The sequence below is a fragment of the Gambusia affinis genome, linkage group LG20, assembly GCF_019740435.1.
Source record: "Gambusia affinis linkage group LG20, SWU_Gaff_1.0, whole genome shotgun sequence".
NCBI lineage: Eukaryota > Metazoa > Chordata > Actinopteri > Cyprinodontiformes > Poeciliidae > Gambusia > Gambusia affinis.
The window spans coordinates 14,250,572-14,268,091 of NC_057887.1; the positions used below are offsets into that span (position 1 = coordinate 14,250,572).

At 38.2% G+C, this 17,520-nt stretch overlaps 1 protein-coding gene across 3 annotated transcripts in view; it reads right to left on the reverse strand.

Annotated features, from left to right (window-relative positions):
• LOC122823792 (disintegrin and metalloproteinase domain-containing protein 12-like) overlaps window positions 1–17,520 on the reverse strand; it is a 98,264-nt gene that overhangs the window by 17,408 nt on the left and 63,336 nt on the right. For all 3 annotated transcript variants that reach the window (XM_044103783.1, XM_044103782.1, XM_044103781.1), the window contains 6 exons: window positions 14,665–14,730; window positions 14,050–14,121; window positions 13,593–13,762; window positions 13,310–13,394; window positions 10,437–10,585; window positions 2,416–2,593 (listed from right to left, as the gene is read on the reverse strand). In XM_044103783.1, coding sequence (XP_043959718.1) covers window positions 2,416–2,593; window positions 10,437–10,585; window positions 13,310–13,394; window positions 13,593–13,762; window positions 14,050–14,121; window positions 14,665–14,730 — 720 coding nt within the window. The remainder of the gene's footprint in view (window positions 1–2,415; window positions 2,594–10,436; window positions 10,586–13,309; window positions 13,395–13,592; window positions 13,763–14,049; window positions 14,122–14,664; window positions 14,731–17,520) is intronic.

The following is a 17,520-nucleotide window of genomic DNA, read 5'->3' on the forward strand; positions in this document are numbered from 1 at the left end:
ACTAGCCCCCCGAGGACCGGCTCTTTTCCTTTTGCTGTCACAGTGCAAATGCTGTAAGAGTAAGAAGGAACTAGATGGATATAGCTGGCAGGGGACAATGCTGACATGATGATCCTTCCAGAACTCCTTTTAGGCTGAACAAACCATAAAAAGGGGGCCTTTTCAGGGTCCCAGAGGCCAGAAGAGGCAGAGGAGCCTGGCAGAAAAGAAGTAGTTTGTGATTAAGAGGAAAAGAACCAAAGACTTGTAATGAGGCTTTTTATTTGTGAAGAGAGGTGCTGTCTGAGTCATCAGATCTGGCCTGGTTTTGCACAACGCTGCTCAGCTCTACAGAGAGTTTGATTATTGCTGCTGGCTCAGGACGGCTGTGTTTTGGTTGTTCTTTGTTTTGAAGGACAAGGACACTTTCAGCTCAACGCTGGCTGAAGCATGAACAGCCCAGAAAAACAAAGTTAAAAACAGACCTCAAACAACAACAAGGTTGTCTCTCATTAGGCTGTTATATAATCCAAATCATCCTTTCAAATTTGAATAAATGTTTTCTTTATGTGTCTGTCTACACTAATTGTATTACCTCTGTTTGATTCCTGTAACTGCAACAGTTAGCAATATTTGCTTCTGTAACTACATGTATGCCAAACTAGGTCCCCTTAAAAAATAAATAACTTTCCATTCATGTCTTTAACTCCGTCTTCAAAAGAATGTGTTTGCGATTTTGAAAAATATTATTTGCCTCCTTATACATTTGCTTTTAGTTACTTTTTTCATACCTGTATTTCGCAGACCACTAAAGAGATTTTAGTATAACGCAAAGATAACGTGAACAAATACAAAATGTTGTCAATTGTTCTACAAAAGGAAAAAAAGATCAAAATAAACATGTATCTATGTGAAAACGAGCCCTTTTAACCTGATAACTGCTTGTGTCACTCTTACTAGTTGTGATAGATAAATATTACTCTTGCATTCCTGTAAAGAATCAAAGGTTTGTTTTTGTTATGACACAAAAAAATCAACCACATTTAATCCCAAACTTTGACAAGGTCACTCGAAAACCTTTATTTTGCTTTTTTGGTATTGTTGTTCCTTAGAAGTGGAAGTTCAGGTGTGTTTTCCATCACTGTTCTGCTCAACAACCCAAAATCTCTTCATTTTAAGATTATCAACAAAGACCTGACATTTTTCGCCATGATTTTTCCAGTAGTGAGTAGAATTCATGGCTTATTTCCTGAGGCATTGAGTTAGTTTTACACCAGATGCAGTAAAACGTTTGTCACCAGCCCACATAATATTTTTCCAACAGTCATGAGAAACATAGAGATGATGTTTTTCAGAATTGCAAGATGGACCTTAGGGTTCCCTTTTGGCCATGCCATTTTAGCCCAGTGCCATTCTTCCTGCTGCCCACTGCTCCATGTTTTCTCCATGTGTGGATAATGAATGTCATTGTGGTTCATTAAAGTCTTGAAGCCTAGAAAGAACTTTGTAAGCTTTTCCAAACAGATGGCAATGTGGTTGTTTCTGATCTGATGTGCTGCTTTTTTTAAAGATTTTATAGTCCAGACGTCCCAAATCACAGGCTGCAGATCATGTGTAAAGGTACACGGCCGAGAGAGCAGGAAGACAAGTGAGCTAACAGGAAGAAGGGAGTGTTTGGCCTGACACAGAGGTTAGTTATTGCCTCAGCTGTCCAAACAAGTGGAAAAGTACTTCTTATTAAGTTCAGGGACATCCAGGTTGATTTGGATAGAACCCCTTTGTATATTCATGTGTCTAATAACTGGAAACATTTAACTGTGACAAAAGCAAAAACATAAGAAACTGTGGTGGGCAAATACGTTTTCACAACACAGTATTTATTTAAAAATAGCTTTGATTTCTTGCATGGCAAGATGCATTTCTGAATAAGCAAAAGTGCAACTTTCAAATTAATGAACACTTTAAGAGCTGAAAAGCACAAAAATGTCAACATCATGTTGTGGGCGAAAGGAGGAATTGGTGCTCTGCGAAAAGTGAATGAATCATTGAAGAGGGAGGCTTAATCTCAAGATAAGTGCTTTCAATTGTGTGAGCTTTTATTTTGTTTCATACAGCTGCAACAGTTAGCAACACTTGTGACCATATGTGACACATGTGCATGCCAATGTAGATCCACTTCAATAATTAATTAGTTTACAGGGTGAAGCTGTTGGCTGTAGTTTCTCTCAGTTGTTGCACAGATTCAATAAATTCCTACTCACATTTTTAGCCTCATCTTCCAGAGAATGTTCGTATTACTAAAAGAGATTTGGCTTTTGCTGCTTTCTGTCGCAGTTTTAACCACCCTCTGATGTTTCTTTTTGAAAGTGTGCTAAGCAATTAAAAGTGATTCACGAGAGCACGGTGGCGATGCAAATTCTGTTTATTGACCCTCACCTCCACCTCCCCGCAGTCGCACTCCTCTCCCTCCTCCACGTAGCCATTGCCGCATTTCTGCCCACCGTAGAGCACTTTGAGCTCCGGCATGTTGAACAGGCACATCCCCACTCCCTTCTCAAAACTTGCCATCAGGTCCTTCTTGCTGCAGCTGCTGAACACGGTTGGGAAGGGATACCTGCGAGTGATAGAAATGCTACGTGAAAGACACACAGCTTGAAGAAGAAGATGACTCAAGTCCCCCCACCCTCATTTCCCCCTTAAGGGGCCTCTTCAGTCTGATGTAATCAGTGACAATTACCGCTAATCACAAAATCAATTAACCACCAGGGCTCAGAAACCTCTCTGAAGCTCCATCAGCATGCAAGCGGCACAGGACTGCTCTCCCCATAGAGAGACGAAGATATGATTATACAAATTTTACAAGACAGTGAATCATAAAAACTCAACCTTCTTTTGCTGGGCTTTCAGCACACGGAAATATGAGCAAAAAGGGATGATTGTTGTATTTAATGTTGCTTTTTGGAGCAGACAGAGAGGGCGAGGAAAGGACACAAGCCAAGGCTCGGTCTGTCAAACTCTCAGCTAAAGACTGCTTGACGCTTTCTTGGGTTTTTGTCTGATCATATAGTGCCTTTGTAGAAGGTCTGTTTAAAACATGCAAGCAAAGCATGCGTGGTGTATCATTTTCCGCATGGCAGTCGAGGAGATTTTCAACTGCTCCTATGATGCTAAAAAAACTCAGAAATAGGCTGAATATTATAGAGGAATCTGCAGGTAATCTTCCCATTTACAGCTGTGCACACAGATAAGTGACAGCAAGTGGGTAATTCAGGTCAACTCTTCCATCGAGTTATATAAAGAGCCCTTGAAGTTTTGAAAGGTACATTGTGAAGTATGCCATCAATCATACCTCTGCACTGCTTCTACATCTGCCAACCACTTAAATATTTGGGCTTGAAACCTCAAAAGGTAGATATTTTCTCCTTTATCCTTTTTGTAGATCACTGAGGCTTTTAGGAAATTCCGCAGAACCAGGGTAGACCATTTTTAATCTTCCATACAGTTCAATTCAATTCAGTTCAATTCAAAAATACTTTATTGATCCCAAAGGGAAATTAAATGTTGTTGTAACACATTTAATTAAGGAGCTATTGTGCAAGAAAGATCTCCCACAGCAGTTTGTATTTCAACAAATTTTAAGAAGCCTTCAACTCCTCCGGGAGAACCGCATTTCTAGAAAGTAAAGTCCAAAATTATTCATAGGCTTGGCAGATATGAATTCAGTTGTTTTTATTCAACCAAAAGTTTGCTTCTAATTCAAAAGGTGTTTTATCTACATTTTACATTTTAATTATGTGTTTAAAATTACTTATGGCTTTCCCAATGATTATCTTAAGATAATCATTGGGAAAGCTTTTATTTTCATTAAAACAATCAGCATTTGAAAAGCATTTGTTTCCATTTTTCCAATGGTATTTTTTGCAAAAACTGTTTATATCTTGTCAGCCTGTTAACAGATTCTCCCACCTGAGCTGTGGCTCTCAGCTCCTCCAGAGTAACCACTGGTCTCTTGATAACTCCTTGGATAAATGCAATCCTTGGTCAGCCTTTCAGTTTATGTAGATGGATGATTAATGTTAAAAATCCCAACAAGACGCATAGTCTAAGTTTGTGATCTGACAAAATGTGGAAATATTCCAGGTGTATCTTCAGATCTTCACAAGGCAATGTGTATTCACAACCTAATAGGTAGTAAATATGCAAACCAGGACAGTTTTAATGTATTTAGCTCTGTGGCATGTCGAGTTTGTGATCTATTAAGTAAAATTTAGTTTGCTTAAATCACTCTGTTGTGTCAGCGATGAGCTTACACTGAGAGACGCTGCATGTGCAGGTGCACGAACTGTTAAAACCTCCATTTTGAGTTTTTTTGGATATACAAGAAGGAGACACCTACGTGTTACTGAATTATAGCAACCCTTTCAAACTGTGTTTTTCTCTGTTGGGTTTTTCACATCAAGCATCGTTTTAAATATGTCATGACTACACCGTGAATGTTCCAACACAACCTCACTCCTGACATGGCTTTGATGTGCCAGGTCGGCTTACATCAACTGCTGACCATCACAACACCTCCCCCCACCCACCCCTCCTTTCCAGCCCATCCCTCGCTGACTGAAGCTAGCGCTGGGGTGAATGTCAGCTACCCTCAAAGCACATCTTCAAAAGTTCTGGATTAAAGCGAAAGATCACAGGAGGATTTGTAATTGCTAAATTGGATGGTAATGAACATATTTCTAACAATAACAATAATGTGCGTTCTCTTTTCCTCTCATCTCCTCTCAGGAAGAACAGCTGTCACAATGCAAGGCCGCTTCCTTAGAAACCCCTGTTGTTGATTTCCTCTTTGCCCCGAAAACCAAAGGCAAAACTGCTAGGTTAGGCTGCAACCCACCCCTGAATTTTTGCTGTAATCATTCACTTTCCATGAACTCAACCTCAAGTCTTCAAGCACATGCAATGACACTAACATCATTGCTTTCCCCTGCCCCCCTGGTTTTAGTAGCTCTGAAGTACACAAGAAGTTAGCGAACCAGCTGTTGTTTATGAGCAGAAAAAGTAAGGCTGGTGTTTGGAAAGTAGATGAATAATGGCTGAGAAAAGGCAAAGGCAGAGTCAAATAACACTGGATGGCATTTAGCAGCTGTAGACCTAAGGGGCACCAGCACACATTCAGTGCCAGCTAAGACTGGCACATCTGGAACTCGACGGTCGCTGACGACACTCTGGACTACCACCTGCAGTGACGATGAAGAATAATGTCAGCTTTTTATTTTTTCTCAATTATAAATGAGTTGTCGTCACCTTTGCCCGGAGTTTTAAGTGTCTTCTTTGCTCTGTCTGACAGTCTTGCGTTATTTTCCACTTCGTCCTTCTCCATCTTTATAAAGGGCTAAGATTTTCCTCTAGTCGTCTGCAGCCGTTTTTCAACCTTTAACCTAGAGCTTGTGTTTGACATTTGGTCTTTAAGCTTCAGAGGAGCAACAGCACAAAGAAATCTCTGTGGATAAGCAGCAACAGAGAGCCAAGGCTTCAATAGATCTGTGTGAGGTCTATGATAAGAAATCATTTCCAGTTAACATTACCTGCTTTTGATCTGTCCCACACTGCATTAATACAGGAGACCTAAAGGCTTACAGAGATCTTGCAGCCCACAGTTAATTTCTAAAGACATGAACGATATTTTAGATGGAACCTCTGACAAGCCATTTTCTAAAGCTACAAGGGAAAATATTAGTTATGTTTTCATTCTCATAAGGTCATAGTTAATTTAAATATACAGCTCAGGTTACAAGTCTACATATTAGCACTTAGCTCTTAGTCATGCATTTAAACTCTTCCAAGGTGAATGATTAAACATAAGACTGCTTCAGTGACTTTTGAAAACAACCATTGAATGCTTTTCATGTGAGGACATATGTTTATTAATTTGTATGCATATCAACACCTCTCAATCAGTTAGAATGTCATGAAAAGTGATGGATAGTTATGGGCAACATGGCTTTTACAATTATGAGAAGACTGTTTACTGTTTTCCAGCAGACAATCACTTACTCCCTTCATAAGGAGGCATCTCTAAAGAATACGGCTCCTCATGCCTTTAAAGAAAAGGCTGAGTGGAAAAACAAATGAACTGGAGAAGAAAAGTGCTTCAGTCTAGTGCATACTTAATACTCCATTTTGTCCATTTACTATTCAGTAAATGGACAAACAGTGAGACTTAAAAATTTAAATAATAAATTATTTTAAAAATGTTTCCTATTTTTGACATGTCATATGGTCTGTACAATTAGAGGGAAATTTATTAGAAGCAAAACACAAATTTACATACAGTTATTTACAAACTGTGCAAATTTAAATTTAAGGTATATTTTTTTTTATAAACTAAGAAGTTTGTTTCTGATTGTAAATGAGGGAGGATAGTTACTTCCATGATTAGTGTTGCCAAATATCTGGCCAGAATTATACATTTCTCTCCAAACTTCCCGAGACATTTATCCAAACTTTTGTGAATATTGGACATTTAGGCCTGGATGTGTAATTTGGATTTTTCACAATAATCTCTGTAAACTTTACAATGGACCTGTGTGCTCAAAATGTTTCCATTAATGGTATAATAAATTACTCATTATTGTAAATTTCTGCTTAGTTTGTGCATATATTAACAATGACATATCTATGTGTGTTTAAAGTCGACATAATAATAATAAAAGCAAAACTGAAAACTAAAATGTCATCACGTTATGCTAAAATACAACAAAACCAACATAAAAATCTTTTTATTCTTTCTGTAGATGGCAACAGTACCCATACATTTTGTCAGAGGTTAAACTGCCCCTGAAGACAAGTATAGCTGCGACAAACACAAATATATCGGACAGAACTGTCTGTTTGGATCCAGTTGGTCATTATAAGTAAGAATAAAAACAGTGAAAAACTTAATATGACCTTATTTTTCTGTACTATGCTTTTGACATTTAAAAAAACAGCCTGGGTTAATGGAAAATACTACTAAATATTAATATGACTGTGATAAAAAAAATAAAAGATAAATATTTTATACCTTGCAACTCTATTGCTTCATATCACATTATTTGAGTTTGCAGATCCTTAACTTGGGGGGTATTGTCTGTTCTTATCAGGCAGTCCTATCTATCCAGTGTGCCTTCTTATTAAAGAAGACGCAATGACTCAAAGTAACTGTAAACATGATTCATTGCCTGGAGGAGAAATGAGCCGGTGTAGTGGAAAAAAAGAAAAATGAACAAAGCAAGACGGAATACAGAGATTCTGTTTTAGTTTTATAAACGAGACACTTTTTGTGTGTATACCCTTGCACATATTTGTGTTTCTGTGTCCATGGAGAGGACCATAACGTGTTTGTTGGCTCTGCGTGTATGAATATTTTTCAGGCTTTTAGGAGATATAATCTCAAAGGATAAGAACCACAAGTCTGTTTTTGGTTAGAGTCAATGGAGGCAAGTCTTACTGGAAGTATGGAAAGAAGTGAGGAAAGCAACAACTTTACCGCCCACCACCTGACCCAACCAATTCATTCTAAAATCCCACTTCAGTTACAAAAGAAACTAGACTTAAGATCTCATTTCACAGACCACAGCAGGACAGAGGTGGGTTGAGTAGCAAGTAACATTGGAGGAGTTGGAGAGATTCAAAGCTCAAGTTGGAGAATTTGTTGATAGGACATCTATTAGTTATGCACTCTACAAATTTGGCCTCTATGGAGTACTTTGAAAAAAAAAAAAAAAAAAGGTAATTGTGAAGTCCAGTTTGCACTTTCTCACATGTAGGAAACACAGCAAACATGTAGAAGCTAATACTCTGGTCAGATGAGACCCAAACTGAATGTTTGGTTAAAGTCAAGGTGTAAAACTAACAGAGAATCTCTATCAAGACTTGAAATTGTTGTTTATAAACACTCTCCATCCAGTTTGACTGAGCTGGAGCTGTGCTGCAGAATAGTAAAATATGTCCTCTCAAGCTGTATAACGCTGGACATTTACATACCTCATAAGACCTGCTCCTATGATGATGAATGCAAACACACACACCACACTGTTAAGATTTATTTATTTTTATTTTTTTACCTTTTCCCTTCCAATTCAAAATTATGTGGTACTTTAATTAATCACATATAAAGACAATCAAAAATGCATTAGTTTGACGATTAACTTGGCAAAATGTGAAAAACTTTAAAACATTTGCAAGGCACAGTACAGGTACATGCGTTTAAACTTAGATTACAGAATGATTGAGGACTGACTGCAGAGGAGCCTGTCTCAGAGTCAACACAACACAAGCTGGTTTTGATTTGTGTCAGATGGAAAAACCTGAATATTGGATGTATTTACACTCAAGTATAGCAATGAAGCATCAAGTTGGATTTGTTGTGGTGCTCTGATGCATATTTATATTGTTACTATGGAATAAGACTTACTCAGTACTGTGTGAACCTTTAGCATAACGTGACACAGTCAGAAGTTTATTCAATTGTTTATTCCTGCAACTTTGTCTAAGTTTATTTGCGCAGCTGCCTTATTAGATACTGAACTCGGAGCTAGCTGAGGACCTCCTGTGAGCGATCTCTGTCTTTGTTCTGAATGGATTTAGAAATTCCAGCGATTAAATACAAATAGAAAGCACAGTTTGTAACTTGAATGTGTATAGGTCGGACCATATACAAAGCAGCACTGCCCGAGACAAAGCCAGCGAATAAACAAGTACATGATGTTGAACAATACAAGATGAAACAAAATAAAACATTTTATTACAAGTTTATTAGAATAAAGCCTTGATTTTAAAAAATTTTTTGTAAGATATATTAGTGCTAAGTATGACCTGCGATCCAAATCGTTTAAGGGAATAGGTCTATGTTTTCAGAAGTAGTTAACTATTTATCTGAAGCTGCAGGGAGATTTTTCAAACATTAATGTTGCATGAATATCAAAGAATAGCTTCACTTTAACTGTCTGTGAAATTCTGAGAGCCATTGACACAGCCAGACTAGAGAAACTACTGAAAGACAAAACCTTTTTATTTACACTACAGCAAACATGTTTTTTATGCTCTTTGTTTTTCTGCGTTCAATGTGTTGCCATTTTTGGCAATGTCCTTGTCCAGAAACGCCCTCAGTCAGGGTTACATGTAAATCTGAACACCTCATATTATTGTGCTCCCCCCCCAAGTCTATAATTCAGAATGGTGTTACCGTGTTTTTCATGGTTCTTGTCCAAATAAAATACGGAGAGAAGTTTTCAGTCTGTGGATCCCACACACCAGCAGACGCCAATTTTTCCACCTAAAACATCCCCAAGCTTCCACAAAGCCTGTTAGACTTTTTGAATGCATGAGTAGTATGGCTTTTTATGTTAGAATGCTATAATATTTTGCTGCAAATGTTGTGCAATTGCTGTCAGCATGTAACTTTGTCTGGTCAAGGGGGACTATACAATTATTAAGAACCCTTGTAAAGGTGAATGCTTTAAGAGTGACAACCTATTTCTATGTTAGACACTCATATTTTGAGATAAGAAAGGAAGTATTCCATGTATTTCTGTTGCGTGGAAAAAGGTGGTTCATAAGAACTCCTCCTAAGAGTGCTTGTAAGCAAAGCTGAGTTAAAACAGAATTAAAGAAGCCTCCATCTAAAGAGCTTACCTAGAAACATGATGGTAATTAAGAAAATATAAACATTTTAGTTACAGATCCAGGACTGGATTATTCCACACTGATTACAAATTCTTCACAGAATAAAACCACAACCCATATATGGAGGCCTTAGTCCTCGACGCGGCTGTCACAGGTTCGATTCCCAGCCTGGAGACCTTTGCCGCATGTCTTGCCCTTCTCTCATTAGCCACTTTCCTGTCAATTAACTATCAAATAAAGGCCTCTAGAGCCAACAAAACCTTTTTTTTTTTTTTTTTTTATTCAAAAATAGCTAAATTAAAAAATTTAGCTATTTGGTGTGTTTACAGAACAGTTCTGCTGTTTTATGTAATCTGGACAACCATTTGATCATATCTAGCTCAACATCTAAAATATTTAGACTGATCAATTCTGAGCTGGAGAGAGCTAAGATCTTATAAAGGTTATTTGAAATACAAAAGTCAAAATGCTCTTCTGGCATTAAGACCACATTAGAATTAAAAAAATGTTGCAGCTGTTGAATTTGCACAAAACTCAGTGGTCCAACAGTTAAACAGTTTCATTTGTTTGTTACTCAACAGACATTAAGGTTCGAAAGGAGGGCATGTGTGATGATATTTAGCAAAGATCACAATCTGGAGCTTTTGAGAAAAAACTGCATTGCTGAATTATTTAAACTTCATGAAGTGATGATATACTTGTCGTGTTTTTGGAGAGTGCTTCAAGGAATATGGAGCCATCCATCTGGTAGATTTAATTAAAAAGTTGTAGAGGGAAATAATGCATCTTACCCAGTGGAAGGAGTCATGATGCAGCCGCCACGATCCACTGTCACTCTACATCCACATCCCCTTTCTGGTGTGTCGTGATTCATTCCAAAGTTGTGTCCAAGTTCATGGGCCAAAGTGACTGCAGCACCCAGAGGATTGTCCGAATGATCCTAAAAATTGATCAAAGAACTTTATTTATTTTTTTGCAAGAGTCTGACCTTTTTTAAAGCTCAGGGCTAATTCAATAATTAAATTTGTTTAGATTGCAGTATCGAAGCAGAGACAATACTTTATTTTGATAACATAATAAAAAATTCAATGCAAACCCAATTGTTCCTCCCTATAAGATTTGCTGAAGAAATAATAACTCAAGGCAAGTACAGTTTAATTGGATATTGTCAGAATTAAACAATCAGATCTGTGTTTAGCAGAGTGTTTCCACTATACTGTGCTGCTGAAAAAAAAGAAGCAGATGTAGGCAGACTATGTGCTGTCACTTTCAGCTGGCTCAACATATTCTGACAGAGACACCTGTGCTGGTAGATGTTAGGAAATAAAGGCTTCCTATGAGAAAAAATTGCAACTGAAGAGAGAAAATAAAAGAAAACTGGCAGAAACACTGAAAACTACAGATATAGCGTCAGTAAATTTTTCCATTTATTCACATTACAACTACAAACCTTAATGGTTTTTTTGGTAGAGCTTGTAGAACTTACCAACACGAAGGAGTGCATAATAATTAAGTTGAAGGAAAAGAATGCTTTTTTAAAATAAATAATAGGAATCGGTATTTATATTTATATTTTCTGATACCACTAAATAAAACCCAAGTAGCCTTTAAAGTGACCTAGTTAGTAAATAGAGCCTATCTGTTTGTATTTTGATCTTAGTATAGGTTCAGCTGCTTTGAGGTTAATTAGAGAACATCAGTGATCAAACACCTTCATGAAGACCCAAGACCACAGTAGGCCGGTCTGGGTTGACAACATTATGGGCTCCTCGTCTTCATCTTAAAAATAAAAACTGAAAAGTATCAACTGGTCTTGTTCTACTAAAGATAGTGTACATGCAGAGTTTTTCTGTGCATCACAAAGAACACCATTCCTTCTGTGGCATATTGTGATGGCATCGTCAAACTGTGGGGAGGTTTCTCATAACTTGGAATAGAAAATCTGGTTGAAGGGAAATCGGGTGAGAGCCTGGCACCCAATCTCATCTGTCCAGTTAGACAATAACATGCAGCCAGAACTACTATGGAGCAGGTCATACCAAAGCACACAGTGTGTTAGTATGGTCAAGTCCAAGAATCTGTGAGGAGACTCCATCTCTATCTGAGCTAGAACTATGTTGCAAAGAGGAAGGTGCAAAGCGTAGTTCTATAAAGTGCTCACTTTAGGGGTTAAATACAAATATAGGCCAAACTTGCAAACATTTTGGTAAAAATATACATCTCTAATGTTTGTGTACTAAATATAATTTTGTGCATCCCAAATAAACAAAATACATAATATGGTTGTGGTGTTAACATTAAAAATAATTTGAGAAATTTTTTAAGAATGAACATTTTTTTCAAAGCATTGTAACTCTTTGCTAAACTGGAATTTAAAGCCGCTGAAGTTAGAGAGACGAACAGGGAAAATACACAGCTGCTGAAGATTTCCTGTAAGGTGTGTAAAACATGAACACATGAAAAAGGCCAGATGAATAATGCAGGTGTGGGAGCCATCAGCTCTTCATGAAGGCAGAGCTGTGTGTCAGAGCACCTTGCCTCTGGAAGCTTCTGACACTGTGCATTATTTAGCAGTGCTGCGCGAGTCGAGCGCACACCGCCGAGCTGCTCTACTGGGGGCTTTTGAAAGGAACTAAAATCAACTGTCAGCACTACAATCCAACTGGGCAGCCTGGATTAATGAAATGACAAAACAAAAAAACAACAACCCTGGACTCAGTTTCCTGGAAAAAAGAAAAGCAAAACACATGCACACCAAACGAAGCTGCAGAACTCAGAGGAGCACATTATGAAGTAAGGCTGAGACACATCTCACCACACCAATTAAATCAACGGAACAATTACAGTCAGTATGTGAAGATTCCAGATGTAAAAGAAGGGTTGGTTCAGATTTAACTGCCAAAAAGAATAGTAATGAGATTTCCAGCTAATGTCGAGAAAATGGGTTTAAAAGTAGCCTACTCTGTAAATAAAAGGGACACAACTCAGAAAACTAGGCAGTGATTTGTCCAAGAGAGTCAGCAGTTAATCCCCTTTGTCTGGAACCTGAATGTACAGTTTTATTTTAATGACCAGGACCCAACTTTACCAGCTGGGAGGATAAAGGTGAAGAATATTCTGGGGACAGGCCATTAACCGGCCGTCCAGCCTCATGAACCCCAGGCAGACACTGAGGGTAAAATAACAGCATGATTTGTGCTAATGCAGCACGACTCGAGCACACCGTGTAGAATAGCAGAATTGTAATGGGTCATCATTTATGTCATATATACCCCTTGTGTTTTTTATTCAGGATGCACACACCGCAGCCCCAGTTCACTCAGTTATTACACCTCATTAAAAAGTCAAATATTTCCCAAATAATCGATTTGTGCAGATTTATTACCAACACCATGCAACATCTCCATTTGGAAATCATCGTAAAATACACAATAAAAAAATAAAATAGAAAATTATTGTAATAGTCATAACATAACAATTCTGTTAATGTTTCATTCAAATAGCAGAAAAACATTTTAACACAATAAGAGCATTGACACAATAACAGATAAGATGCAGAATTGTTCCCTCAAATAACAGATAGACAGGGAACCACAAACAAGGTAAATGTCATAGGGCAGGAAATGGTAGGTGGATAATAAAATGTTTAGTAGTATATACATACCATGACAATTCCTCCTGACTGCTCTGCTGTGCACATGCTCATGATGGGTGCCATGCCGATAGTAGTGCCCTGGAAATACACCCCACTGAAACAGACAGAAAAGGTCAAATTATTTTCTAGCAGTTCTTCAAATGCCCAAATGACAAATTAAGGCCCTTCAAACCAGGGTGATCAGCACCAGTGCAATCATAAATGACCCTTTACTTTTACCCTAGGCTTTAAATTACCAAAGACATACATGTGAAATGATGGGAACATCCTGGTTTACTCTTACACACACTACCTGATTAGCTGGGCATTATCATGAGGCTTCTGAGGCAGTAATTTGACCTTCCTCCAATCCAGAAACTCATGCAGAGTAGTGAAGGGGTCCTGTGTAATGGGACACTTGTCCACATCACTCCATACCTCCAGTCCAACCAGTGCAACTCGGATATTCAAAGCTCTGTAGAACTGACAGTTCAGAGAGAGGGCAGGTTACAGAGCCATACTCTGCTTCAGGTCTTTTCTTTATAAACTGTAAAATATAGAGAGTATACAATCAATCTGCCCAGTTTCACTAAAATGAAACTGAACAAGTCAATGCAATGTTAACATTAAAAGCTTTTCTATTAATTTGTGGCAAGAATCACAATCCAATCGGCCTCAACTCACAGGTCAGACACTTTGAACTCAACTTGATGTGATTTCTAATAAATCACATTTCAACGCTGCGCTCACTCGTTTCCTTCAATTGTTACCTTGTCCACGTAATTGGCGATCTCAGCCAGCCGCTGTTTGACCTTGTCAATGTCTTTGCCTTGTTTCTGAAACTGGACAACAAAGGCAGACAGAATAAAACAGGGAGAAATTAGGGCATAAACCTTTCACCACCAAATGCTACGTGTCTCTGCCCTGGAATTTGAATTCAGCTCCATCTTTTGCAGCACTTGTCACTGCAGCTCCTCAAAGAGCTCTTGTTAGCTCTGCTCACAAAATATAGATTACCTTAGGGACCTCCTTTTATGTACAGCACTTATTCTGATGCTCTGAATCATGTGATGTTGACCTATAAATCTTGTGTAAATGGGGAACACTTTCCTATCTTTGAGATTTTAAGTCAAGGATTTAGGCTTATTCAGAAAGCATATCAGGCCTCATTTGTGAGTCAAGCAGTCCTGTGATGTATGCAGAAGGATGTAGAGGGACCTGGAGAAGGAAACGGATGAGTAAGTGACACATCAGAGGTGACAACAAGGCCGTGCCAGGGCTATGTCATCCTACGCCTCGTGGGAAGTGGCAGCTTAGCATATGACCTCAGAGATTGCTTCCTGTGGGATGGAGACAAAGGTGAGGAGTCTGTGACCTCTTCTTACCTCTCTGTTGTCAGCAACAATGATGAGCTCCACGTATTTGGTCGCTGTCTGGAGGTGCCGTTTATGCTGAAAGAGTAAATGGAAAACGAGTGGGTGGGTTTTATGAAGCAACGAGAAGGCAGCAGAGAGGAGTACAATTATGTGTGAAATGCAGTGAGTATAAAAGTGTGGTAAAAAGCTAGGTTTGTGCGATCCATTAAAATGAGGCTTTGAAAGATCATTTGAAGATCTTTAATCTTCTCAAGTACTATTGTGAGTCTATCAGCTTCCCAAGATGAACTTTCTTTGAAATATCTATGAAAAAGTACGTGAATAAGCAAGTTTTCCACCAATACTTGGGAATAATCTACAGAACAATCCTTGAACAGATAAATTTACAAATATGAAACCATGATTAGGAGGACACCAGCCATGCTCACTTATGTAAGATTTTTGTCTCTTTCAATTGCAAGTTTCACTCCTTTTCAATTCTTAAAAAGGACTGAATGGATTAATAAACATAAAAACAAGTTAAATATATTTTTTTCTTATGGTTAATCATGAAGCTAATTTTGGATGCATTTTCTGTCCCTGACATAAAAAGGAAGGGACAACCAAACCAAAAATATCAACAGTGTTCATACTGATGAAATTAAAACAGTTAGTGTTGTTTGCCTTGTGAATACATTGTTGTTGGAATTTAATTTGCCGCATCATGACATCAAATTATTTTGCAAAGCAAATGTGACCGGACACTGCAGGACAATCTGAGCCATTGTTTTTCTGGTGTGAAGAATTATTTTATAAAATGTACATTAACGTTTTCTTTTTTTATCCCCATAAACTTTTGAGCCATTTCTGCATCTTTTCAGGTTTCCCTAAAGGGTTTTTAAACGTCTACAGAACAACTCACTGCCTCAATTTACTATATGGGTAATACAAAAGCAGAAAAAGTAAAAAACCACACAGCCTAAATTTACCAAGTGACCTCTTCTGTGATATCACTGTTCTACACTCAACACTAAACACAGCCTAAATGAGAATCGGTACAAAGCTATCAGTTATCCATTACTGTGTAACGCAGTAAGAGTGCTAAGGTCACACCATCCTCTGATAACACAGTACAGGAACTAGCTTATTAACTAATAAATCACTTCAGACAATGCTGGCTGCACTGTTAGCACAAATTGTGACTCTTACAGCCCCCTTTTTTTTTTCAAATTCCAAAGACAGTATGAGATTCTACAGCAAATGATGTATGTTACAACAAAAGTACATGCAGTAACGTTTCAATATGAAGTGTTTCAAATATCATGAACTTTTATTTTCCATTGTGTTTCCTTTTGGTGTGTTTTGTGCAGGTAACAAGACAGCTCCCACCCAAGCAGAATATCTATAGTCTGGTCTTGCCGTGCTGGGTCCAAGCTCACTATTGGCACCATCTTTTTTTATTATTATTTTTATTTATTTATTTTTTTATTTTTTTATGCTATCTCAAATACGCATGAGCTTGTTCCTTCTTCTCGCACACTTGCAGATTCCATACTATCTTGCTAGCTAAGGGTTCTGTTTTCCTGCTGTGGCACTCTGTCAACCCAAGCTTCTCTGTCCTTTCTGGCCTGGCAGCTCTTTGCTCTTATCTGCCTCCTCCATAGATAAGCCAGGATGGGGAAGTATGCTCTGAAAGCACGCTATGGCGATAACCAAGTGTCTAGTGGGAAACTGGGGAAGAGACACACATGAACATTGTGGTAAAAGGAAATTTTAAAAAGTCCAGTCAGTTAGTATCATGTATGAGAAGGAATTTAAAGTATACGTTTGATAACACTTTTGACCTTATACGTTTGTACCTACAGCCCCATGCAAAATTATTTTGTATCCTCTGACGTGGTACAACCTCAAAATTCAAGGTATTTTTTGTGGTGCCGTGTGACAGATCACCCCCCAAGTAGCACTACTGGAAGGACAGGATACATGATGTTCAAATGTTTTATAGATAAAGTCTGAATAGTGTGGCATGCATTTGTATTCAAGTTTTGAATTTATATATATAGTAAATAGAATTTTGTTTTTCTTTTTTGAAAGGATTTTCACAGAACTTTTTCCCTTTCGATCCAGGGGAACAGTGTCATTCACATCTGGACAAACAAGCAGCAGAAGACCTAACACACTAATCTGACTCTTATGTCAGAAATGTCTCCACAAAACATGCATTACTCTCCATGGTAACCAACAGAGAGTTAACACTGGCACAGCATGAATCACCCATTCCACTGGTGCTAAATGTATGCCACAGTATCAGGATCAGGTTTTCATAGTAGACACACAGCTTTCTCCAGCCTGACTTTTTTCTTACTTGCTATATATTTCTTTATGAAGTTGTCACAAGCAATATTATTAATAATAATATCCTTCTGATTTACTGGTGATGACTAGGGGTGCACCAACAGCAGTTTTCTGGCCGATTGCAGATTACCAGTCTTTTAAAAAACCTGACTTGCCAATTCCAATTTTGGTTGATACCAATTTTTCTTGTCTGAAATGTTGCTAAATATAGCAAGAAAGTCACCGAGTTTGTAACAGAGGTATGATCGGTCAAACTTCTCTCACAGTATAGTAGAAGAGGACAGTGGTTGAATTTTAGACCTTTCTGGAGGCAGATAAGATCGGGGGACATGATGGGCTTCACATGTACGGTAACTATTGGCCAATCACCAGTCCCAAAATTAAGGAAATCCGCACTAATAAATCAGTGCAGCCTAGTGCACAGATTTATCCAGGGTGTACCAAGCCCTTCACTTAGTGCGTAATGCTCGCTGGAGATATGCACCAGCTCCCCTCCCCTCCCCTTCTGACTCTGCAAGGATATAGACAATA